Source organism: Saccopteryx bilineata, chromosome 11 (genome assembly GCF_036850765.1).
Source record: "Saccopteryx bilineata isolate mSacBil1 chromosome 11, mSacBil1_pri_phased_curated, whole genome shotgun sequence".
Taxonomy (NCBI): domain Eukaryota; kingdom Metazoa; phylum Chordata; class Mammalia; order Chiroptera; family Emballonuridae; genus Saccopteryx; species Saccopteryx bilineata.
The window spans coordinates 79,897,434-79,921,022 of NC_089500.1; the positions used below are offsets into that span (position 1 = coordinate 79,897,434).

At 48.6% G+C, this 23,589-nt stretch overlaps 3 protein-coding genes across 10 annotated transcripts in view; 1 reads left to right on the forward strand and 2 right to left on the reverse strand.

Moving 5' to 3' along the window:
* The first annotated feature begins 1,811 nt into the window (after positions 1 to 1,811).
* On the forward strand, positions 1,812 to 12,387 carry GMNN (geminin DNA replication inhibitor). 3 transcript variants are annotated; one of them, XM_066247154.1, is made up of 7 exons: positions 1,812 to 2,052; positions 3,486 to 3,591; positions 6,041 to 6,118; positions 9,315 to 9,462; positions 10,506 to 10,588; positions 10,848 to 10,958; positions 11,988 to 12,387. In XM_066247154.1, exons 2-7 carry the CDS (start codon positions 3,541 to 3,543, stop codon positions 12,141 to 12,143), a joined length of 627 nt encoding a protein of 208 aa, XP_066103251.1. In that variant the 5' UTR covers positions 1,812 to 2,052; positions 3,486 to 3,540; the 3' UTR covers positions 12,144 to 12,387. The 3 variants fall into 3 exon arrangements, with proteins under 3 accessions (XP_066103251.1, XP_066103248.1, XP_066103250.1); XM_066247151.1 differs by having other exon boundaries at positions 1,815 to 2,052; positions 3,404 to 3,591; XM_066247153.1 differs by having other exon boundaries at positions 1,815 to 2,052; positions 3,534 to 3,591.
* A 3,599-nt stretch (positions 12,388 to 15,986) lies between these two features.
* ARMH2 (armadillo like helical domain containing 2) lies at positions 15,987 to 18,903 on the reverse strand. Its single transcript, XM_066246266.1, has 2 exons — positions 18,636 to 18,903; positions 15,987 to 16,414 (listed from the first exon to the last, which is right to left on the reverse strand). Exons 1-2 carry the CDS (start codon positions 18,901 to 18,903, stop codon positions 15,987 to 15,989), a joined length of 696 nt encoding a protein of 231 aa, XP_066102363.1.
* Positions 18,904 to 19,847: 944 nt separating this feature from the next.
* The window catches only part of RIPOR2 (RHO family interacting cell polarization regulator 2), a 140,764-nt gene continuing 137,022 nt past the window's right edge, over positions 19,848 to 23,589 (reverse strand). For all 6 annotated transcript variants that reach the window (XM_066246709.1, XM_066246707.1, XM_066246706.1 and 3 more), the window contains one exon: positions 19,848 to 21,092. In XM_066246709.1, coding sequence (XP_066102806.1) covers positions 20,992 to 21,092 — 101 coding nt within the window. In that variant the 3' untranslated portion in view covers positions 19,848 to 20,991. The remainder of the gene's footprint in view (positions 21,093 to 23,589) is intronic.

Sequence of the window (23,589 nt, forward strand, 5' to 3'; positions counted from 1 at the left end):
GTGTGCAGAACCAGCACTGCCCTGCAAGCCAGCGCACGGTGATGACTCAGAGATCGCTGGCTTTCTGGAACAGGAACGCATACATGAATGAAAGAACCATCTGACTTTATACTAAATGTCGGAATAGAACTTTGAGAAACGTCCTAGGCAGAGAAAAGATATAGAATGTGAGAGTTATTCTGTTTGGAGGTAGACAAAGGGAAGCCCTACCAATCTGGTGATTCTGAATTTGCTCAGCAGGTGAGAAAATCAATCCAGTATATTGGAGAGCATTTGAGACCTTGTTCCCTAACATATGGCATCAGTTTGACTCAAATAAACTCATAAAGTTAAAAAAAAACCACAACAGTACATAGGTTGTTAAATGAACAAGTCTTTCAAATGCAAGGTCTGTGTTTCATTAGGCTAGACACCATTGCCACCTAGTGGGTAGTAACAAATTCTCCCTGGAACTCTATGCCATGGAGATCGATAAATTACTGTGAATAAGGTTAACATTTAAAATACAAGCAAAAAAGAAGAGACAAGAGAAGTTCATTGTGACTATATCTGTATTGAACTCAATATACCCAAAGTATCATGTCAATATGTAATCAATAACAAACATTCTACAGACGTTTTATGTTGTCCTTTCTGTACTAGATCGGTGCATATTTTTACATTTTGGTGAAGATTAGCCACATATCATATCATGTGCTCAATAGCCATTATGTGGCTAGTGGCCACCCAGCTGGATGACACAGGGGTTGTGGCAGACGCTGGGGGTCCACACTTTTTCCTAAACTAGGCATCGTCTTTTTGGGGATGTTGAAATATCAATAAATAAATAAAGAGGAAGTTAAACAACGCTGACATGCCCGAAGTCAAGTCCCCACATTCCAAGCTAATCGATACTATGAGCAAGTACAGATGACATCTGGCTCTGGCTTTCTTGGCCTTCTGGCTAAGATCGAGTGTAGGTAGTAACATTTTGGCTAAAGTGGGTTTCATGGCACGTCTGGAAAACCACCAATTCTGTCCTAGCTCCGCGGGTTTTTCCACGACGGTCACCACCAGACCCTACTAGGAACCTCGGGCGTTGCTCCCCAGTTTCCACCGGAAGACAAGGTTCTTTCCCAGCCGTTTAGTTCTGGAAAGACATCCCGTCAGCACGGACTTCGCTTTCCACGTGACCCAGTGCCGGCGACCTGAATGCAGTAAGTCTTGACGGACGGACTGGTGCGTACCCGCTTATCGTGTCGGCTGTTTCCAGGGACCCCTTTGCACGGGAAGAGCCCGGCCGTCGGGGTCACTCTGCGGGCGGGCGGGGGTTTCAGAGGCGAGCGGCGCAGCGCTCGTCCTTGTCACCAGTCACCTTCTCCCTCCTGACACCTAGGCTCCTTCCGACGGTTTCCAATCCGTGCATGTTTAGATGTCCTGTGCTCCGTTTCCCGCAGACGCAGACGGAGCTGGAGCCGGAGCCTCGTAGCTGTCAGAGCAGCCCGAGGAGCGGGGCGCAGGGGGAACCGCCGGGGGCGCCGCACGCGTCTGGCACCTGCGTGGTGCCCGGGCGCCTCCCGTGCAAATGCAGACGAGCCCGAAGACCCGCGGTCGGGAGCCCGCCGAACCAGCGCTGCACCGACACGCGAGGACTCGGGCAGCGCATATGCCATACGTCCTGCTCCCGGTGTCCGCGGCCGGGGGCAGCGCTGCTTCCCGCTCTGCGGGAACCGGGCCGTGAGCAGGGTCGGAGGTCAGGGACGTCTCAGGCCAGGCGTCGCTCAGACACGCGCCGCCACTACTGCGCAGGCGCAGGCGCAGGCAGGGGGCGTGACCAAGGCGGCCGGCGATTGGCCGGATTCGGGAGGCCCCGCCCCTTCGCTGGGTCACGTGGCAGGGGCGAGCGAGCGGAGCCGCAGAACTTTTGCAGCGGCGGCGGCAGCTGGGCGGAGACGGGCGCCACCGGGACCGAGCGCGTCACTTTTTCGAGCGGGGGCAGCGGCAGGAGGTGTACGCGGGGGCTGCCGACACCAGCCGCTCCGCGCTCCCGGCCGCGGGAACCGGCCCTCCGCGGTAAGTGGGTTTGGAAAGGTGGCGGGAGGGGACGGGGCGGGGCGGCGAGGGGCGGGGCGGCGAGGCGCGGGGCCGCCCGGTTGGCTGGGACGATTTTGGCGCGCTGCCTTTCCGCGCTTCCTATTGGCTAGCGCGCGCGCGCCGTTGGCGAGCCCCGTGCAGCGCCCCCTGCTGGCCGCGGTCGGGAGGGCGTGCGGCTGGCAGGGAGGCGGAAAGTCCACGCTGCGGATCCATGACGGCCGGTGAACGGGGGCCGGAGGGGCGCACACTGGGCTCTGGGAGCAGCTCGCTGAGTCCTGGTCCCCCGTTAAACAGGCGCTGGTACTGGTGACACCGGGTCCCCTGCGCGCCAGCACTTCCTGTGGACCCCGACCTGTGCTGACGTCATAAATCTATTTAAAAAGAACCGGAGAGAGAACGGGGCGGGGGGGTGGGGGGCTGCAGACGGGCATGCGACAAACGACTGCCGGGCTGGGCTTAACCATGGTGGATGGCTCTCCGCCTCTCGAACGGGACACGGAGGAAAAGCACGTTTCACATCTCCCACGTTTTCTCGTCTTTTCAGTTCCATTCTGATCAGTGACTTTTTTTTTTCTAAACGGTGTTGGTGACCCACCGAAAGCGGTGCGGGGTCCCCCGGGGCGGGGACCCACCGTTTGCAAAAACATCGCCCTGGCTCAGTCCAGTGGGTCCCGGAGCAGCGAGTGTTTCACACGAAATAGCATGGAAAATAGGGTGCATCTCCTAAAATAGGTGTCTGTGTCTCTGTCCCCTGGGGCACACTGAATGTGTTATTTGCGATGGTTCCTGGTCTTAAGTATGAGAAGCCACCGCACGCAGGAGGGGCGCGGTCACAGATCTGGGAGATCTTAAACGGAGCCTGGGGGGGTCCAAGTGGGGTTTGAATGAATCTGGTCCCCGTGGTGCGATTAACCTCGTTACATATCCCTTGATCTGCTTCTCCCTGGCCTTGCTTGGGTCACTGTCTCCGCTCCTGGTGGTGATGAAACATTTCTTAGAACTGTAAATGCACAGTCTCATTTGATCGGATATTATCGCTGGTTACCAGAGCCGAGCTTGTCATATCGCTTGTCTGCGTTTGAGAGGGCGACATGGGGGTGCTGGCCTCTAGACCGACTTGGGCACCCCCAGGCATCTCTGTTTATTAGCCTTTCCTGGTGACATGTCTCAGGTCTGTGAGAGCCCCGTCTTTTCATCCAGGGCACTAGTATGTTTTGTACATTTGTTTAAATGTATGTCAGAACTGACTTTTTCCTTTGGCAACAGGATTTTTTCCAACCACAGTGATAATGTGTGTGTGTGTGTGTGTGTGTATTTATGTAAAATACAGCTTTCAAGAGTCACTGATTCGGCACTGGAGTCTTTGACAGGGCTGAGGAAAAGATCATTAAACATCCAGGCTCCGCCTCCAGGTGCAAACCACATTCCGCTTTTGAGTGACCGCTCCTCTGCTTGGCCAGGTGGACCATGAATCCCAGTATGAAGCAGAAACCAGAAGGGACCCCAGAGCATGTGAAGGTATGTGATGGGATCACTGTCATCTGCCTGGAAAGCAAGAGCTTATTAGAAGTGTTTTTGACAAAATTTCGCCAAATTTAACCTGGCTTTCATTTCTGTAAATCTTAAAAGTACTGAATTTTTGGCCAGAGGAGAAGTAATAGTAGAGAACAAGCAAAGGATTAGTTATGGTCGAATGTTGGAGTTTCTGACCCACTCGCTGGGCAGTCTTTGCATTTATTTAAGTGCTTAGTTTCTTGCAACAATGCATTGTTTTTAGAGCACTGAGTTTTACACACCTTTTGTTAATTGTTTCCCCAAGTATTTTATTTTTAATGCTGTTGTAGATGGAATTGGTTCCCTGAGTTTTCAGTGTGCTAATTTTTTCGGTATAGAAATAGTTGGTTTTTGTCTCTTGACCTAGAATCCTACAACCTTGCTGAACTTGTTTATTAGTTTTAATAGTTTTCAGTACATTTCTTAGGATTTTTTATAAACAAGGTCATTTTTGATTAGTATTGCTTGCATTCTACTCGTGGGTTTCTTGCTAATTATATGCAAAATTCTATGTAACTGTACTCTTGTGTGCATCTCATTTTTTTAAAGAGGTTCACAGAATCTCAAATTGTTTTCTAAAAAATTTAAGGCCCATAATATATAAGAACCTTCTTGGCTGTCATGAGTCTATTCCAGTGCATAATCTTTATAAAGAAAATGATAATAGTAATAGTACATTTGGAGGGATAGATACTATAATGTTTACATTATAAAAGTTAAGTCTTAGAAATTGTCTTTTGTTCGTGGCAGTAATATAACTGGCTTCTTTGGCCATTGGTGGTAGCAAGCACTTAAATAACTTAATACCTCCTTTGACTAAGGCTCCCAAGTTGTATTTGTTTCTTTTGTCTGGAGACTGGGGACGAATCTAAATTATATCTGAAGTGGTGTGGTCTTTGTTCTCGCTGTAGCTGGCACTTGTTCTTCAGTTAAATAGTGAGGTAATAACCAGCAGGAGAAACCTGACCGTGGGAAGGCGAGCCCTCGTCCTGAGAAGCACCGAGTGCAGTCGGCAACTTTCTCACGCTGCTCCGGTGTCGGCTTCCTGCTGACCTTGTTTGACAGGCCACCATTGTTTGCTGTCCCATGGTGGCAATGTAACTAATGACTTTTTTGCAATACTAGAGAGAGGTTTCAGATCAGGAAATATGCAGGAAGGTATTTATGTATTATAAGGAAGGCTCTATTTTTTTTCCCAAACAATAGCGTGGGCCTTTCACAGTATTTTGTATGCCTCAGGCACTGACATTTTAGCTGTCTCCTAAGGAATGGACATGAAGCAAAATCGCCTCTACCGTCAGGATAGGGGGGTCCTGTCACATGTATACTGGATTGGTTCTACGTCAATGTGTCTTTTAATTATATTCCTTGGGTGAACTCATGAAAATGTGTTAGGGGATAGTCATGATTCAAACGGAGTCAGAAAAATCCTCTTGATTAGGGGAAGAAGTATTTTGCAGTGTGAATAATTAATGGTTTTTTCCCCCCTCCAATTTACCTGTTTCATGGGTTTCTATCATAAATGTGTCAAGTTTGGGTGACATGATTCATTCATGGAATCTCTTCAAACTGTACTATAATTTTAGGGAAATCGGTTTACTAGATGGTTAAACCAAGGTCTGGTTCATATGTAGCATTATAAATCATATAGCAGACCAAACACAGGGGTGGGCATAGTAGGTTTGCAGCTTCTATGGAAAATAACGTACACAAGAAGTAATACTGCAGATTAGTTCTGTTCTGTGTTCTCACAACTGCAAGATTAGTTCTGTTCTGTGTTCTCACAACTGCAAGATTAATTCTGTTCTGTGTTCTCACAACTGCAAGATTAGTTCTGTTCTGTGTTCTCACAACTGCAAGATTAATTCTGTTCTGTGTTCTCACAACTGCAGATTAGTTCTGTCCTGTGTTCTCACAACTGCAGATTAGTTCTGTCCTGTGTTCTCACAACTGCAGATTAGTTCTGTTCTGTGTTCTCACAACTGCAAGATTAATTCTGTTCTGTGTTCTCACAACTGCAAGATTAGTTCTGTTCTGTGTTCTCACAACTGCAAGATTAATTCTGTTCTGTGTTCTCACAACTGCAGATTAGTTCTGTCCTGTGTTCTCACAACTGCAAGATTAGTTCTGTTCTGTGTTCTCACAACTGCAAGATTAGTTCTGTTCTGTGTTCTCACAACTGCAGATTAGTTCTGTCCTGTGTTCTCACAACTGCAAGATTAGTTCTGTCCTGTGTTCTCACAACTGCAAGATTAGTTCTGTTCTGTGTTCTCACAGCTGCAGATTAGTTCTGTCCTGTGTTCTCACAACTGTAAACCCACTCTTGCTTGCCCCGTGCCAGTGTGCTTTTTCTGAAGTACGTGGAGTGGGGCTGAGTCGTACAATGCAGCTGATGACGTATGTTGACTTTTAGAATAGTCCTGTCCCGAGAAGAACTCTGAAGGTGATCCAGCCGTCCGCAGCTGGACCTCTTGTGGGAAGAGAAAGTGAGGTAAGTCTCCCTGGGTGTGATGGGCCAGACCCGGCACTACCTCAGCATGGAAAACACTGGCGAGGTTTCCTTGGTCACTGAAATCTGGAAATGATTTAAGAATAACAATTGCGTATTTCCCCTAGGAGTGGTTTTTGTTGTAATTATTCAATTGAGAACATTCAAAATCGGTATGAGTAGAATGCTGGTGTGATATAGGCAGAACTGAGATGCTGTGCTATGTTATGCATTCACCTGCAGGAAGACATTTTGAGACTAAAATGATAGACTCCTTCATTTACTTCTGTATGTAAATAACGAACTCGTGGATGAAAGGTGGAAACCACTGCCTTTCCAGGGAACTGAATTATTTAAACAATAAAAAGAATTTCAGTTAAGCCTTAGACCCAAGTCTAATCCAAAACAGTTGCTACAAATAAAATTTCTAAAATATACCTATACATTTTGGTAAAATTTTAAATTATGTGGTTTTTTTGGTCTTTTTTTTAAAGATCCAAAGATATCAAAAAGGTATAGAGGCCCTGGCCAGTTGGCTCAGTGGTAGAGCGTCGGCCTGGCGTGCGGAAGTCTCGGGTTCAATTCCCGGCCAGGGCACACAGGAGAGGCACCCATCTGCTTCTCCACCCCTCCCCCTCTCCTTCCTCTCTGTCTCTCTCTTCCCCTCCTGCAGCCGAGGCTCCACTGGAGCAAAAGATGGCCCGGGCGCTGGGGATGGCTCCTTGACCTCTGCCCCAGGTGCTAGAGTGGCTCTGGTCGCGACAGAGCGACGCCCTGGATGGGCAGAGCATCGCCCCCTGGTGGGCATGCCAGGTGGATCCCGGTCGGGCGCATGCGGGAGTCTGTCTGACTGCCTCCCCGTTTCCAGCTTCAGAAAAATACAAAAAAAAAAAAAAAAAGGTATAGAGATGAGTGCTTCATTTTTAATACATAAATGACAAAACCACTGAGCTATTTTATTTATTTTTTTATTTTTGAGCTGTTTTTATTACTTAAATTTATTAAGCAGTGATTGTATATGTGTGTATTTTTATTTTTTTAAGAGATAGAGTAGGGGGGAGGAGAGAGATGAGAAGGTTTGACTCTTACTTGCTTCATTTTAGTGGTTTGTTGATAGCTTCTCATACCTGCCTTGATCAGGGGGCTCCAGCCCAGCCAGTGACATTGGGCTCCAGCCAGTGACCTTGGGATCATATCAATGATTCCGTGCTCAAGCTGGCAAGCTCTGGGTTTCGAATCGGGGCCCTCAGTGTCCCGGGCTGACACTCAATCCACTGTACCACCTCTGGTCAGGCACGATTGCATATTCTTTTAATTAGCCTAAACTCGTCTATACAGAACATATATACAGAGTAGCAGGAGCCAGAGGGAGAGGGCGGGAGTCTATACAGAGCATATATACAGAGTAGCAGGAGCCAGAGGGAGAGGGTGGGAGTCTATACAGAGCATATATACAGAGTAACAGGAGCCAAAGGGAGAGGGTGGGAGTCTATACAGAGCATATATACAGAGTAGCAGGAGCCAGAGGGAGAGGGTGGGAGTCTATACAGAGCATATATACAGAGTAGCAGGAGCCAGAGGGAGAGGGTGGGAGTCTATACAGAGCATATATACAGAGTAGCAGGAGTCAGAGGGAGAGGGCGGGAGTCTATACAGAGCATATATACAGAGTAGCAGGAGCCAGAGGGAGAGGGTGGGAGTCTATACAGAGCATATATACAGAGTAGCAGGAGCCAGAGGGAGAGGGTGGGAGTCTATACAGAGCATATATACAGAGTAGCAGGAGCCAAAGGGAGAGGGTGGGAGTCTATACAGAGCATATATACAGAGTAGCAGGAGCCAAAGGGAGAGGGTGGGAGTCTATACAGAGCATATATACAGAGTAACAGGAGCCAAAGGGAGAGGGTGGGAGTCTATACAGAGCATATATACAGAGTAGCAGGAGCCAAAGGGAGAGGGTGGGAGTCTATACAGAGCATATATACAGAGTAACAGGAGCCAAAGGGAGAGGGTGGGAGTCTATACAGAGCACATATACAGAGTAACAGGAGCCAAAGGGAGAGGGTGGGAGTCTATACAGAGCATATATACAGAGTAGCAGGAGCCAGAGGGAGAGGGTGGGAGTCTATACAGAGCATATATACAGAGTAGCAGGAGCCAGAGGGAGAGGGTGGGAGTCTATACAGAGCATATATACAGAGTAGCAGGAGTCAGAGGGAGAGGGCGGGAGTCTATACAGAGCATATATACAGAGTAGCAGGAGCCAGAGGGAGAGGGTGGGAGTCTATACAGAGCATATATACAGAGTAGCAGGAGCCAGAGGGAGAGGGTGGGAGTCTATACAGAGCATATATACAGAGTAGCAGGAGCCAAAGGGAGAGGGTGGGAGTCTATACAGAGCATATATACAGAGTAGCAGGAGCCAAAGGGAGAGGGTGGGAGTCTATACAGAGCATATATACAGAGTAACAGGAGCCAAAGGGAGAGGGTGGGAGTCTATACAGAGCATATATACAGAGTAGCAGGAGCCAAAGGGAGAGGGTGGGAGTCTATACAGAGCATATATACAGAGTAACAGGAGCCAAAGGGAGAGGGTGGGAGTCTATACAGAGCACATATACAGAGTAACAGGAGCCAAAGGGAGAGGGTGGGAGTCTATACAGAGCATACATACAGAGTAGCAGGAGCCAGAGGGAGAGGGTGGGAGTCTATACAGAGCACATATACAGAGTAGCAGGAGCCAGAGGGAGAGGGTGGGAGTCTATACAGAGCACATATACAGAGTAGCAGGAGCCAGAGGGAGAGGGTGGGAGGACGTGGGAGAAGGGTGAGAAACGAGGACAGAAAGAGACTTTGCGTGGGGTGGGGGGGGGCACAGTGAAGGGTGGATGGTGTGTTATACTCAATGGGACACTTGAAACCATGTCAACACAGTAAATTAAAAAAAAATTCTACATGTTTATATTTTGCCTCTACATTGTCTTCAAGTTTTTTCTTCTGCTATTCTTGAGTTCTGACTTTGACCAGTGGCTCCTTCCTGTTCCCCCATCTTGTTCTTCTTTTCTCTGGAGTCTGAACGATGCGTGTCTTACTCCGGCAGTTCTTCCTTCTTCTGAACACAGGCTAGTTCCCAGGACCACTCAGCTCTCTTGTTCATTAGACCAGAATAAGTAGATTGCTGTACGTGATTCCATTGTAGTTGGTTAAAGGCCTGTCCAAAACGAAACCTTGGCATGACCAGTTACCATCTAAGACGTCCAGCTCTGGAGGAGTTATGGTCCCGGAAGATAGTGAAAATAAGGATCTCAGAGGAATTACCCAAGAAGCATTTGATCTCATGGTTACAGGTATGAAGAAAGTATATATAGATATATTACTTTTACCTTAGAAACTTTAATTGTAATAAAGGGGAGTATTATTTGTTTATACTGTTATGAATTCTGCCCACAGCCTCTTAATCTGGGGACACTATTAGATAGTTTGCTGTAATATTTTGTTAATATTTCTTGTGCTTGTAAACATACAAGCACTGTATTTGGACACGCCTCATTGTTTTGTACGATTCAAATTTGGATGGACTATTAAAGGAAGGGATAGTACTTAACATGGCTTCTTGGAGATTGGCTTGCCGTGACTTACAAGGAGTCTTTTCAGAGAAAGAGTGTCTAGAGACTGAATGTGCAGATAGGACGTTGACTGTAGCGGGGACACGGCTGACGTGTGGGGACTGGGGAGTGGGCACACCTGTAGTGAACACTCGTGTTCAGGGGCGTGGCGGTCACACCAGATGAGGAAGCTATGCTGGATTAAAGCATTACAGGCCATTGCTGGTACTGGGGAAAAAGTGGAGGCTTAGCGAAGTTAACACTTACTCAAGGTCACGGTGTCACTTGGCCACATGCTGAGCTGCCCGGAGGACAGTGAGGAAAAGGAGAGGCAGGCAGCAGGGTTTCCTGAGGCCACATTAGGAAAGGTGGTCTGCATGGAAGTAAAGACGCTCCCTAATAATGCAGAGAAACCCAGAGTTTGTGACACTCACCCACCTGATCTGGGTAGGACTGGTGGCAAAGAGCACTGAAGTCACATACAGAAACGAAGAGCTATGACATTGCTCGTGGAACCACATGGATGAAGAAAGTTGATCGGTGTACCTTGAACACAGAACTCTTAACGCAGACCCTCAGAGGGATCTAGTGAAATCCTTAAAATGTTGGGGAAAATAAAATAGAAAGAGAATTGACTTGGTTTTCCAACGTTAGTTTTATAAAAATGGGTGTTACTAAGTAAAATGGGTGGTACAGAGTAAGGTTTAAGTAGAAAAAAGTTACTGGGTTTTCACATCATGTAACAGCAGTGGCTTTCAGAGTTCCATGTGAAACGATGTTTCTAGAAAACCCGTCCGCTCAGTATTGGAAAGACGTGGCGGAAAGACGGAGGAGGGCCCTCTATGAAACACTCACGGAGAACGAGAAGGTAGGTGCTGAACAGAACTGGGGCGTTCTTTTACATTTCAGTTTTCCACTTGCTGCTCAGTGTGTCTCGACAGAGCAGTAGATACCAGCTTCAGTTTTGGCCTAAGGAGAGTTTCATTAGACAGGCGACTGTTCCCGGGACTGTCACAGGAAAGAAGCCTACTGTGCGGAGAGCCAAGGGCAGCGGCTGTGTTAGGGGCGTGTCGCCCAGCGTGTCGCCCGGGACTCTGTCGAGTGCTGAACTTTACTTATGTCCTCAGCTTCATAAAGAAATCGAACACAAGGACCGAGAAATAGCCCGCCTGAGAAAGGAGAACGAGGAATTGGCAGAGGTCGCAGGTCACGTACAGTACATGGCGGAGCTCCTGCAGGTAGGTGTTCCCCACCCGGAGCCCGGCGTCCCTTCTGTGCGAGGGAGGCAGTGCGCGTGGCCAGTGCCACTCGGGCTCGGGCTCTGGACGCAGACTCCGACCTTGAGTCCAGCCCCCGCCGGGCACCATGGCGTTTCTTGAGTCAAGCAGGTAATTCATCTGTTGGGGCTTCATTTTCCTCATCTGTAAAGTGGGAGTGACAGGACCTCCTTCGTAGGTTTGTTACGAGAAGAGTGAGTTATCATAGGTGAACGCTGGAAGAAGTGCCTGCACACAGAGCAAGACCCAGTGACTGTTAGGTGTTCTTATTTATTATTAATAAGCAGAAGAACATTGTTTTCCTATAGGGAATATAAAAGAGAATTAACTTATCCCTGAAAAATGATGCAGAAGGATATTTCATAGTTGACACATTTTTATTTAACTTTAATGCCCACATGACATTACTGTTATTTATAAAATAACACACTACTTTCTTTAAAATTTAGAGGTAGCTGCTTTGTTTGTGAGAATTAGCCTCGTGACTGACTTTACCAGTTCTAGCCTAAAAAACAAGTCTTAATTTTATTCATGTGTGTAAAAAATCTTCTTGCTGGTGGGATGAAAGATTTTCAGATAGAACCTTTTTCTTGTACTGAACAGCTTGCATCTTGGGCTCTGACAGACTTTCCTGCTGGAGGTGTTCATTTGCAGATACTGTAACAGCTGCCTTACCTGACACGAGTGTTGTTTCTAGCACCCAGGAAAACGAGGAAGCGTCCTCGCTGTGGGTGGTTAGAGCAGTACTGATTTCATCTGAAAGCACGTCAGTGTCTTAAAAAAATGAGCCAGTTGTTGAATTCTCAGGTCCTGCGGCTTTGCTGAAACGTGACCTAACATGGGGAGGCTGACAGGACACTGAGTGTGAGTTTAACTGAGAGACATTGTGAGAACCTCATTACAGCATCAGGGTCAGTTAGAGCAGCATGCCGGTGAGGGGCTTGGGTTTGAACATTCTCACAATGAGTTATTGCTGGTTTATTCTTGAAGAGGCTGAGAGGAGACGTTCTGGATAACCTGGAGTCACCAGACAGTCGGGAGTCCGACTTGGAGGAGGACACGGGCGAGGATTCCGAGGAGGAAGCCCCGGAAGGTGGAGCGTGTGCTGAGGACACGGCGTCCTCCTCTGCAGAGCCGTGTCTGTGAGGCTCAGGTGACTCGGGACGTGTGCCGGCAGAGCTGACCTCCTCTCTGGTCCTTGGTCGCAGAGCAGACGACCGTGTAATGCAGCCTTGAGATCACACTTCCTTGTTTGAGTCCTGGGACCCTCTGTATTGTATTAAAATACAAATACTACGTATTTTTAATCTACGGTGTTACTGTAAATAGCATTTCCTCAGGTGTCAGACACAAGCTGTGTACCCGGTAAATAAACTTCAGTTCCTGTTGGGTACCGTGTGCTTCTTGAAAGAACGAGGTCGGAGGAGTAACATTTGTCTATTTCTGTGGTTTTGTAGTATTTTCTTTCTATTCCTCTGCTGTTTTGGAGGAAATGAAGAGAAAATGAGCCTGTCCCTCTCCAGGGGTCCTCAAACTTTTTACACAGGGAGCCAGTACACTGTTCCTCAGACCGTTGGAGGGCCGCCACATACAGTGCTCCTCTCACTGACCACCAATGAAAGAGGGGCCCCTTCCAGAAGTGCGGCAGGGGCCGGATAAATGGCCTCAGGGGGCCGCATGGGGCCCGCGGGCCGTAGTTTGGGGACGCCTGCAGCTGAGTCTTGAGTTCTGAACCCGGTTGTACCTCAAGCTGGTTACGGGGATCACAGACCCCCGTGACCACACACTGTTCCCGAGGAGTTTGGGAAGGAGTGTGAGAGGTAGTCCCAGAGCCAAATCAAAGCTCAGCTGGCTGGTGTGACCAGACTGTCCTTGGGAGCTTAAAGTGCTGTGATGGCGATGGGGTGGGGGCAGGTGGCAGGCAGACCGGTGAAGAGATGCAGGGTAGGGAGGGGCTCCGACACTTTCTGTTCACACGTCACATCTGATACAGTACAAAGGACCCGTATGTGGACAGCAAGGTAGGAATCGGGTTTCCAGTAAGACCCCTGGGAAGGCGGAAAAGGACGGGAAGTTGAATCGCGAGGCACACGGCACTGGACTTGAACGTGTTCTGTGAGAGGCACATGGCATCGTCGTCTACATTGGCAGTCAGGAGCAATGCCCTGCATTAAAGGGTTACTTTAGGCAAGTTATTTGTCCTCACAGAAGTTTAATTTTATTTCTAATGTTGAGACAGTCTCCCTCTGTGATTGTGAGGATCAAACCTGGCGGCAGTGCCTGAACAAGGTCTTAAAAAAGATGGGAGTGGCCTTGACCAGTTGGCTCAGCGGTAGAGCGTCGGTCTGGCGTGCAGGAGTCCCGGGTTCGATTCCCGGCCAAGGCACACAGGAGAAGCGCCCATCTGCTCCACCCCTCCCCCTCTCCTTCCTCTCTCTCTCTTCCCCTCCTGCAGCCGACGCTCCATTGGAGCAAAGATGGCCCAGGCGCTGAGGATGGCTCTATGGCCTCTGCCTCAGGCGCTAGGATGGCTCTGAATGCAACAGAGCGACGCCCCAGATGGGCAGAGCATCGCCCCCTGGTGGGCATGCCAGGTGGATCCCGGTCGGGCGCATGCAGGAGTCTATCTGACTGCCTCCCCGTTTCCAGCTTCGGAAAAAAAATAAATAAATAAAAGATGGGAGCTGTTACTAATCTACAGGCAATGTTGGAAAGCCCCTGGGGTCCAGACAAGGACCAGGTGGCTGGCTGGTCAGCATCAAGGTGCAGGGGGTGGGATGGGGAACCGAATTCTAGTTTGTGCTTAAATAGCCACAAGAGGTCAGTGTCTGCTGTATTAGAGGATCTCTGTGTAGGCGTGGGCGGGCCACTGGTCTAAGGGTAGATGTGAAGATGAGATCAGTGTTACCTTAGGTGCTTTTTGTTGTTTTTACCAGAAAATGTGGGGAAAAAAAGTCTGGCTAAGGGGAGAGGAAGAAGGGAGAGACTTTCAGGAGGGGGAAGAAAGGAGAGCTAGACCAGGATAACTTGGTGAGCAGGAATTTCTGGAAAATGCCAAAAACGGGCTTCCAGGATTTGGTGGTAGGGAGCCAAAGAGAGGACAAGAGTTAAAGCTATTGATCCTTTAGAAGAAAATATAGGGAAAGAAAATCTTCGTGACCTCGGGTCTGGCAAACACTTCTCAAACAGGACACAGAAAGCACGAATTATATCAGTAAGTCAGGCTTCACAAAAAACAAGATGCCAGCTCTGAAGGACTTTTCAGAAAATGAAAAAGCAAGCCACAGGCTGCGAGAAGACATTTGCAGAAACCCAATGGAGGATTTGTATCTGCAAAGACCTTGCAGCTCACTCAGTAGAGAACCCAATTTCAAAAAATGGGGGAAAGGTTTGGGCACGTCACCAGAGTATCAGCAGGTAGCACCGAAGTGTAAAGATGTCAGCACCATCAACCGTCAGGAAAGCGCACATCAGTCCTACAGAGAGACACTGCTGTGGACCCATCAGGACGGCTCAAGTGTCAGAAACAGACTTGAGCTTGACCAGGCGGTGGTGCAGTGGATAGAGCATCAGACTGGGATGCGGACGACCCAGGTTCGAGACCCCGAGGTCGCCAGTGTGAGTGCGGGCTCATCTGGTTTGAGTAAAAAGCTCACCAGCTTGGACCCAAGGTCGCTGGCTCGAGCAAGGGGTTACTCGGTCTGCTGAGGTCCGTGGTCAAGGCACATATGAGAAAGCAATCAATGAATAACTAAAGTGCCACAATGAAAAACTGATGATTGATGCTTCTCATCTCTCTCCATTCTTGTCTGTCTGTCCCTATCTATCCCTCTCTCTTTCTGTAAAAAAAAAAGAAAGAAAAAAGAAACAAACATGAACAAACCTGACCACAGCAAGTGTCCAGGATGTTGGGCCACAGGAAGCTGGCCGCAGAGATAGGGACTCAGGAGCGGTGGGAATACTGACAGGTTCTTAACAGTTAGCATACCCAGCCCAGGGGAGCCAGCCTTTCCACTACTGGTATTTACCTAAGGGGCAGGGAAGCATACGTCTGCAAAGTGTCAGTGTCATTTGTAATAGCCAGAGTGTCCCATCAGTCAGGACACAGATGAACAAGTGTGGCCTAGCCATGCAGTGGAACACTGCTCAGCAGTACCCGAGGAACAACCGGTGAGCAGACGGAGGGTTTCAGGATGTCATGTGAGAGAACCAGGGGCGAGCCTCCTGTGTGCGTCCCTTGGAATAAAAGTAAAACTTCAGCCTAGTCTGGGAGAGCAGAGCAGTGGCAGAGAAGTCTTGTGTGTGTGAATGTGTGTGTGTGTGTGTGTGCATGCGCGCGCACGCTCATGTGTGTTGGGGGGATTGTCCGGGATGAATTTCAAGAGGACACTCAGGGTGGGTGTTAAGTTTCTAGCACCTGGGAACCTGGGACCCGAGTTGATCGAGAGAATTTGGAAGAATTTCTCTTAGGTGACGAATCTGATTTTCAACCCGATCCCAAGCATTGGAGGAGATGTCGACCTGATAGGCGAGAAGGTCATGCTCAAGTAGCCAGAAGAACAGCCCTGGACACGGCAGCAGGAGGGGCCTCGCTGACGCAGGGAAGGCATGACATGGCTGGGGCACCCGCGTCCACGGCAACGCGGCTGTGGGTGGGGTTACCATCTGGCATTTTTTTTTTCTGGGTGCCTTGGCTTAATGTCGCCTACGACCCCACAGATCGTTACGTACTGAGGCCCCCTCCCATCCTCCTGCAAGTTCCCATCTGATGAACTTTGATCTTCACGGGGCCATTTTGAACGCCTTCCGGATGAAGTGTGGGTCTGGCCGTCACTGGGAGCGTCGGCGGGGAGTTTACAACTACCCGAAAGAAAAGTCCAAGGAATCCTACCTCGACGTTTGTCATTCCTTTCTATTTCTCAGGGTCCCCTGCCCCCCCCCCCCCCCCATCCACGGGGCCGACAGCGGAGAACCGGACGTGTAGAGAAGTCAATAGCTGTGGAACCCGATCAGGAAGTACAGTACCTCGGCGTAGTTCTCTGGCCACCCGGACCAGTCCTCGCTGGCCAGCACCTGCAGGTGGTATTTCAGGGAGCTGTAGCGTTTCAGGTCCTCCACGATGGACAGGTTATTGCAGGCCATGACGGACAGGACGTAGCACGTCCAGAATCTCACCAGGAGGTGGCTGTTGATCTCATCCGGGGCGATCACCTCGAGCGGGTGATAAAAGACGTCCGTGAGGATTGAGATGAGATGCAAGTACTTGGCCTTGGTCTGGGTGACGGGGTTCAGGTAGCACCAGCAGCTCACCCCCTGGAGCAGCAGGGTTCTCGTCTCTGGCGCCATCTCGTAGTTTTGTAGCAAGACGGCTACCTCGTGCATGTACGTGGCTGCAAACGTCCCAGCCATCGGTCCTCCTGGAAGACAGGGAGTCGTGGGTGTCCCTAGCGGCCGGCAACAGGTGAGCTGAGGTTCCTACTCCTGTTGCAACTACCACGCGGCTACTGGCATCCTTGGGAACATGTGTGCTGACAGGGTGTGTGATGTGAGAAACTCTGGGAGGTTCCTTTCATCAGGAATCCGGGGCGGGGGCGGGGACTGTGTTCACCCAGCGAGTCCTCCTCCTGGGCTCACTCCCCTGTCTCCACATTCAGCACGAGGTTCCTTTCATCAGGAATCCGAGGTGGGGGGGGGGCTGTGTTCACCCAGCGAGTCTTCCTCCTGGGCTCACTCCCGCGTCTCCACATTCAGCACGAGGGAAATTCCCAGAGCGTGGGAGCAGGGAAGAGAAAACCAGATGCAGGAGCCACAGGGCTGGGTCTGATGTTTGGAGAGGTTTTCCCCGGTGTGTGTGTGTGGGGGGGGCATCTCTCTGCCCCTCCTCTCTGGTTCCCCTGACCCACTCCGCCCCCACCCCTGGCTCTTGCAGGCCGGGCACCAATGGGACCGACCTAACACGCTTTCCCTCGCTTTGCTCGCTGACCCCACCTGGTCCTGGGCTCTGTTTTTATCTTATACCTGACATCCCCCCCTCACCCCCCAGATCTTCCTGGTTCAAAGTCTCAGAACTCCGAGAAGGTAGGAGCCAAGATGGCTTGGAGGGAGAGAATTAGGTGGGGAGGGGCAGCTGGCGTCATTGGCCAGAGGCCAGTTCTGGGCTTTTCACCTGGCTGGCATTTCTCTTCCATCCCAAGAATGTTCTGGTCAGTGTTAGACCCTGAGCAGAGGCCGGGTCATCAGCCCTTTCCCTTGCCACCCGCCAGCACAGCCAGGGCTCAGTGACGTCCGCTGCAAGGGTTCTGCGTGTCTTAGAAGGGTCTCTCCCCAAGTGGGCGACGTAGCTGCATCAGGAGCCGACCCCGCGCGGGCAGTGGGCGCCTTTTACCTTCCCTCACAGTGTAGTCTGAGTGGCCTGTCCTCTTGACCCCTCTGGGGTGGCTCTCAACCCTTTTGGCACCTAGGACCCCTGGGTCCTTGAAAACAGTAAATGTTGGTTTGACCTGTGGTGGCGCAGTGAATAAAGCGTCTACCGGGAACACAGGTCGCTGGTTCAAAACCCTGGGCTTGCCTGGTCAAGGCACATATGGGAGTTGATGCTTCCTGCTCCTCCTCCCTTCTCTCTCTCTCTCTCTCTGTCTTCTCTAAAATGAATAAATAAATAAAAATAATTAAGAAAACATTAAATGTTTTCTCTCAAGGAATGCCTTGATAGATTTAGCCTATCAAACTGCATCTCTGTCACTCATTTTCCCATTAAAAAAATATATATCTACAGACACAGCTGCCAGCCAGAGCTTCTAATATTAGGAGACGTGTTGAGGACTATCAATAAAATTTTATTTCGTGTCTTGAAATGTGTTAGGGGAAAACTAAACAAAAACAAACAAACACACGAGCAAGTTCAGACTTGACAATGGTCAGACCAATGTGTGTCTAAATGGTTTACCGCTTAATTTTCTAGCCAAATGTGCATTAACCACTGGTTTTCACTGGCAAAACCTATTGGCTTTCCCAGTAGGTGTTTTAGGAGTAAGTTCTTATTTTTCTTTATTTTAGTGAGGAGAGAGACAGTAAGGAAGCGAGATGAGATGTATCAGCTCGTAGTTGTATCACCTTAGCTGTTCATTGATTGCTTCTCATATGTGCCTTGACTGGGAGGTACCCTGGCTCAAATCAGTGACTTTAGAATTACAATGATGATCCCACACTCAAGCTGGTGAGCCTGCACTCAAATCGTATGAGCACGTGCTCAAGCCAGCGGCTTTGGTGTTTCAAACCGGGGGCCCCAGAATCCCAGCTTGATGCTCTGTCCTCTGTGCCACCACCCAGTCAGGCTGACTTGTTTATTCAATGCCCATGAGAGCTTTGATGGGCGATTTTAGTGTGTGTGTGTGTGTATATATATATATTCTAAATTAATAAATGTGGGAGAACATTGAATTAGCCATTTATTTGATGGGCACATTATTTTTAAAAACGGATCCTTGAAGAGAAACTAATGCGTGATCTCTCTCGTGGTAGGAAGACAAAGAAAACCCTGAGTGAGAGGAGGGGAGGGTTCAAGAGCAGAGCCGTGGGCGGAGGTGGCTGACTTAGGGTGCTGTGCCCAGCACGGGGGCTTGGGGGCGGCTGGGGTACCTGTGAAGGCCAGCATTCCGATCCTGTAGGCGGCCTGAGCTCTCTCCTCAATGGCCCGAGAACGGTTCTCCAATATTTGGCCAAGGACCATAATTTTCTCTTTGTGAAAAATATTCTCCTGCGAAGGGATGTGTTCTTCCTCTTCCTCCTTCGCGAACAAGCTCTGGATATGGACGCTCCAGAATTTCCAGAGGATCTGGTACAACCCCACGAAATACTGACAAACCCGGGCCCAAAACTGCACAGGAGCAGCACGGCCCTTGGCCATTGTGTCAACCGGCCGGCGGGGGGGGGGGGGGGGGGGGGGGGGCTACCAGGCCAACCGGCCCAGCAGTCCCCCGCTGACTGGCAGAAACCATAGACAGAACCCTGCAGCGCGTCACCTAGCAACAGGGCAGCCTGGGCAACCCAGGTGGGGGGGAGGAGCTACGGATGGATGCTGTCCCCGGATGGGGAGGGTTGGGCTGGGAACACCGAAGAATGGTGATCCTTTTAACCCTCAAGAAGGTCCCAGTCTTTTTTTTTTTTTTCCTCCAGTGAGCTTTACAAAATATCAAAGAAGGAAATTTGTTACCCCCCCCCCCCCCCCCGTTTCTGGATGAAAGAATTTCAAGGTCAGAACACATTCAGGCTGAGCAGGAACCGGCACGCGGATCTACCGACGACTCACCTCGCTGGGGCGCGTGAGAGATGAAAGAGACCCAGCAGACTCCGTGCGTGCGTGAGGCCAGAGATTCAAAAATAATCTTTATTTTAACTTACACGACTGGGACGGGGATGGATACAAAGGCTGCAAGACTAAAAGCACCCCTTCAACCAAGATATGAAACGCAGAAGAGAATACAAAAGATCGGAAGTCAATGAACTCATGCAATATTCAAAAACTTTTTAAAAACACCAACCAACCAACCAAACAAAAAACAACCCTCTGTAACATTTGTGGTGTGGCTTTCTATAAAAAGAATCAGTTCTACCATTTAACAGAGACTATAGACTATACATACTGACTCTAGACTGTACAGTGTACTTGGAAAAGGAAGGAAATATGCATATATATAATATTTATAAATATACAAATATACATAGACAATACAACTTCACAGTCTAAAGGACTGTCTGGCAGACTACTGTTTACTTTGAAATGAAGAGGTGCTTTTCTTGCTAAAATTTAAATATTTAAAATGACACCTCAGTGGTATTTTATACACACACACACGCACACACGCATACACACATACACATCCAGAGCCATTTAAGTTACACTCACACATATTTCGATATCTTGGCATATCCCACCTTGTGTACTAGGAAGAGGAGGCAACGTTATCGAACAGGAACTCCTGAGCAGTCTTGGGCTTCACCGAATGGGCTTCCTGCCTTGACGTGAGCCCAGGCGTGAGGACGGCTGTGGTGCTGTCTGGCCAGGGGGCCCCAACAGCAGGCAGTCACCGCCCCTCGGGGCAGCCTGCCTCCTAATCTCACAGGGAATTTTTTTACAGAAGCAAGGACCCCTGTTCGTGTCTCTCCAGCATCTGCCTTCTTCCAGCTCCAAGGGCAGCCCAGCTTTCTGAATCCACGACTTTGGGTTCTGATTTGTCTCAGCAGTAAAGTACCTCCATTGAAAAATATCATTTTAAGAAATGGCTTTTTTTTTTTTTTAAATAAAAAAGCTTAACACTTTGTTTCTAAGGAGTGTGGGAATAACCTCAGTGAGGTGGTCAACAGCCATCCCGTTTTTTCATCAGAAAGGAAGCATGCTTTGGGAATTTTCCGGATGAAGACAAGAAACAAAATCGTGGACATTTGAACTTGAAATTTAAAAACATTAAACTCTTACAATGTGTCATTGTACCAGGTTCTGCAGGCAAACTTTTATTTGAAAAAAAATTCTTTTTTTTTTTTGTGCTTTGTATTTAAGGTAAAATGAGGCAGCTGGGTGGGGGTGGGGGTGGTCACTCAACCCTGAGAGCACAACAGAGGAACTGCAAGCCGTACGGTATCTATCGAAGTATCACAAGACCGTTTCAAGCTTAGAGAAGAACTTCCAAAAAGGTACAAAGATGGCTATTTTGAAATTCCATATATGGTAGACACGAGGGGTTCTTTTCGTATGGCCGGACATGGTGGATGATGGAGTGTACCTACTTAAGTGACACAGCCCTGTCATCCTGGCCAGAGGAGACGGTGACAGGCACTGAAAAACCAGACTGAATGTCTTCTACAACGAGATAGATTTCCAGGCAACCTCGACAGAGGGCTCCAAGTTTTAAAACCATGCCAGCCCGGTCGGTCAAAGCACCCTCTCGAGTAAAAGGGCCACTTGTGGAGACAGCCGTTTGGCAGAGCTAACTGATCATTAGAAGGCGGTGGCCACTTCTGTCCCATGACGGCCTCCGGTGCTAGCACAGTCTCGAGGAAATTTGTCCAGCTGTTCATACGCCAGCCGCCCGTCTTCTCCTGGATCACAACATGAAAAATGGACACCAGTGTCAACATGTTTTTCTATTCGTCACCCAGGATAATAAATCAATACCCATTGTTTAGGTATGGACTGCTATTTTCTGCTAATGTTCATGTTAGGTACGGAAACGTCATCTTCTGTTATTTATCTTTTTTAGAAATTATTATTAATTTTAGAGAGAGAGGAAAGGAGAGAGAGACATTGATTTATTGTTCCACTTATGTCTGCATTCATTGGTTGATTCTTGTACCTGCCCTGACCGGGGATTGAACCTGCAATGTTTGGTATATATATTATATAAGGTCTACCGGAAAGTTCTGTCCGTTTTTGGAATAAAACAAAATACAAATTTTTCTTACCGTCAATAAACTTTATTAAATAACATAATTGTCATTATTATTAATGATTTCTTGCCAGCGTGAGGGCAATTCCTATATCCCATTTTTGAAAAATGTTTTATCTTTTGATGCAAAAAATTAAACCAGTGCTTGTTTGATATCTTCTTCATTTTTGAATTTTTTGCCCTTCAAAAAATTTTGTAAGGACAAAAACAAGTGACAGTTGGAGGGTGCTAAGTCCAGGGAATATGGTGGATGTGACAGACATGCTTCTGTAGCATTTCTTCTTTGTTGAAGTTCGTAAAAATTACAGTGGCGTAAATGAACTTTATCAGTAGCCATGGGTACACTATGGCTTCACACATAAGACTAACGTGAATCAACTTTGTTTTAGTTAATTTGCTACGTCAGTATGTATACATTAAGTCAGGGGTCCCCAAACTACGGCCCGCGGGCCGCATGCGGCCCCCTGAGGCCATTTATCAGGCCCCCGCTGCACTTCTGGAAGGGGCACCACCATCTCATTAGCCAAAAGCAGGCCCATAGTTCCCATTGAAATACTGGTCAGTTTGTTGATTTAAATTTACTTGTTCTTTATTTTAAATATTGTATTTGTTTCCATTTTGTTTTTTTACTTTAAAATAAGATATTTGCAGTGTACATAGGGATTTGTTCATAGTTTTCTTTTATAGTCTGGCCCTCCAACGGTCTGAGGAACAGTGAACTGGCCCCCTGTGTAAAAAGTTTGGGGACCCCTGCATTAAGTGATAAAAACAGAGAGGCACCCATGCGCCAAATAAACGTGCTTACGTGTCGAAACTTGTGATAGAAACGGACAGAACTTTCCAGTAGACCTTATATATATGATGATACTCTAACTAACTGAGCTACCTGCCCAGGGACCTTCTGTTATTCTTAATTATGTTGTTTGTGGGTGGTGTTGAGAACTTTTGAGCTAAGGCCAGAGGCATGAAGAATGCCAGGGTGTGAAACAGAGAAATCCTGGAAGCCTGTGGTGTCCATAAGATCACTTAATAGATTCACTCCTGCAAACCACCTGGAATACGTTTCAAGTGTGTAGAGATTTCAGCATGGTGGGTCCTTGACCTCGGTGCAGGCAACTTAACTTGTTAATTTATTTATTGTAATTTTTAAAACTTATTGATTTTAGAGAGAGAGAGGGGGAGAGGGACAGAGACAGACACATCGATCTGTTCCCGTCTGTGCCCCGACCGGGGATCGAACCTACAACCTTTGCGTCTCAGGACGACGCTCTAACCAACCTAGCCACCCTGCCGGGGCTGTGCAGGCGACTTTTACACGATGTTCACTTTTCGACCTTGCAGATCAGCACATCTAAATGATCGTTCCGAAAAAGTCAAATTTAGGCTTTGACCCTTCAGCCAAAGAATGAAGCGTGTGCTGTGTCAACACGGTGGTGATATCGCTTACCTGCAGTGGGTTCAGTTTGTCAGCAGTACCTTTTTTTTAAAAAAAAAATTTTTTTTAATTTCTTAAAAGTTTTCACTGAATTTCTTCGGGTGACACTGGTTAATAAAACCATACGAGTTTCCCGTGTACAACTCTATAGAACACGTCACCGGCACACGGCGCCCCGTGAGTAGTACGGGGTCTTGAACCGGCGATGTACGATTATAAATGACTTGACTATTCTGTCTCGTTTCTCCTCCTTGAAGGACAGTATCAGAGAAGGGAAATGAAGTACCGCTGACCAGCGATGAAAAAGGCAAAAGGCTTTGGACCCCTTTCGATACAGAGACAAAGCTGGAGATAGCCGTGCTCCTCGGAACCCTACCGTGAAGAGAACGCAGGGAAAAGGTCCGTGATGTCTGGGAACAGGTTGTGAGGGGTGGGTGTGAGGAACGCAGTGCGTTTGATAATCTCCTGTCGTCTCCGGAAACAGAGCGTGCTGGTAAAAGGAACAGTAGACGGAACGTCTGCAGGAGCCACCGAGGAGGCTTGGGAAAGCCCCAGTGTGGACACAGCTCACATCCAACGCACGCAGAGTCCCCGTGGGGGGGCAGGGAGGGGCGCCGGGTGGGCGGGGCGGGCTCTGGGCTGGGCTGGCAGTCTCACCGTGAAGCGTGCAGCAGTGGCAGTGAGAGGCGGGTGTCAAGAGCTCGGGTGGAGCAGG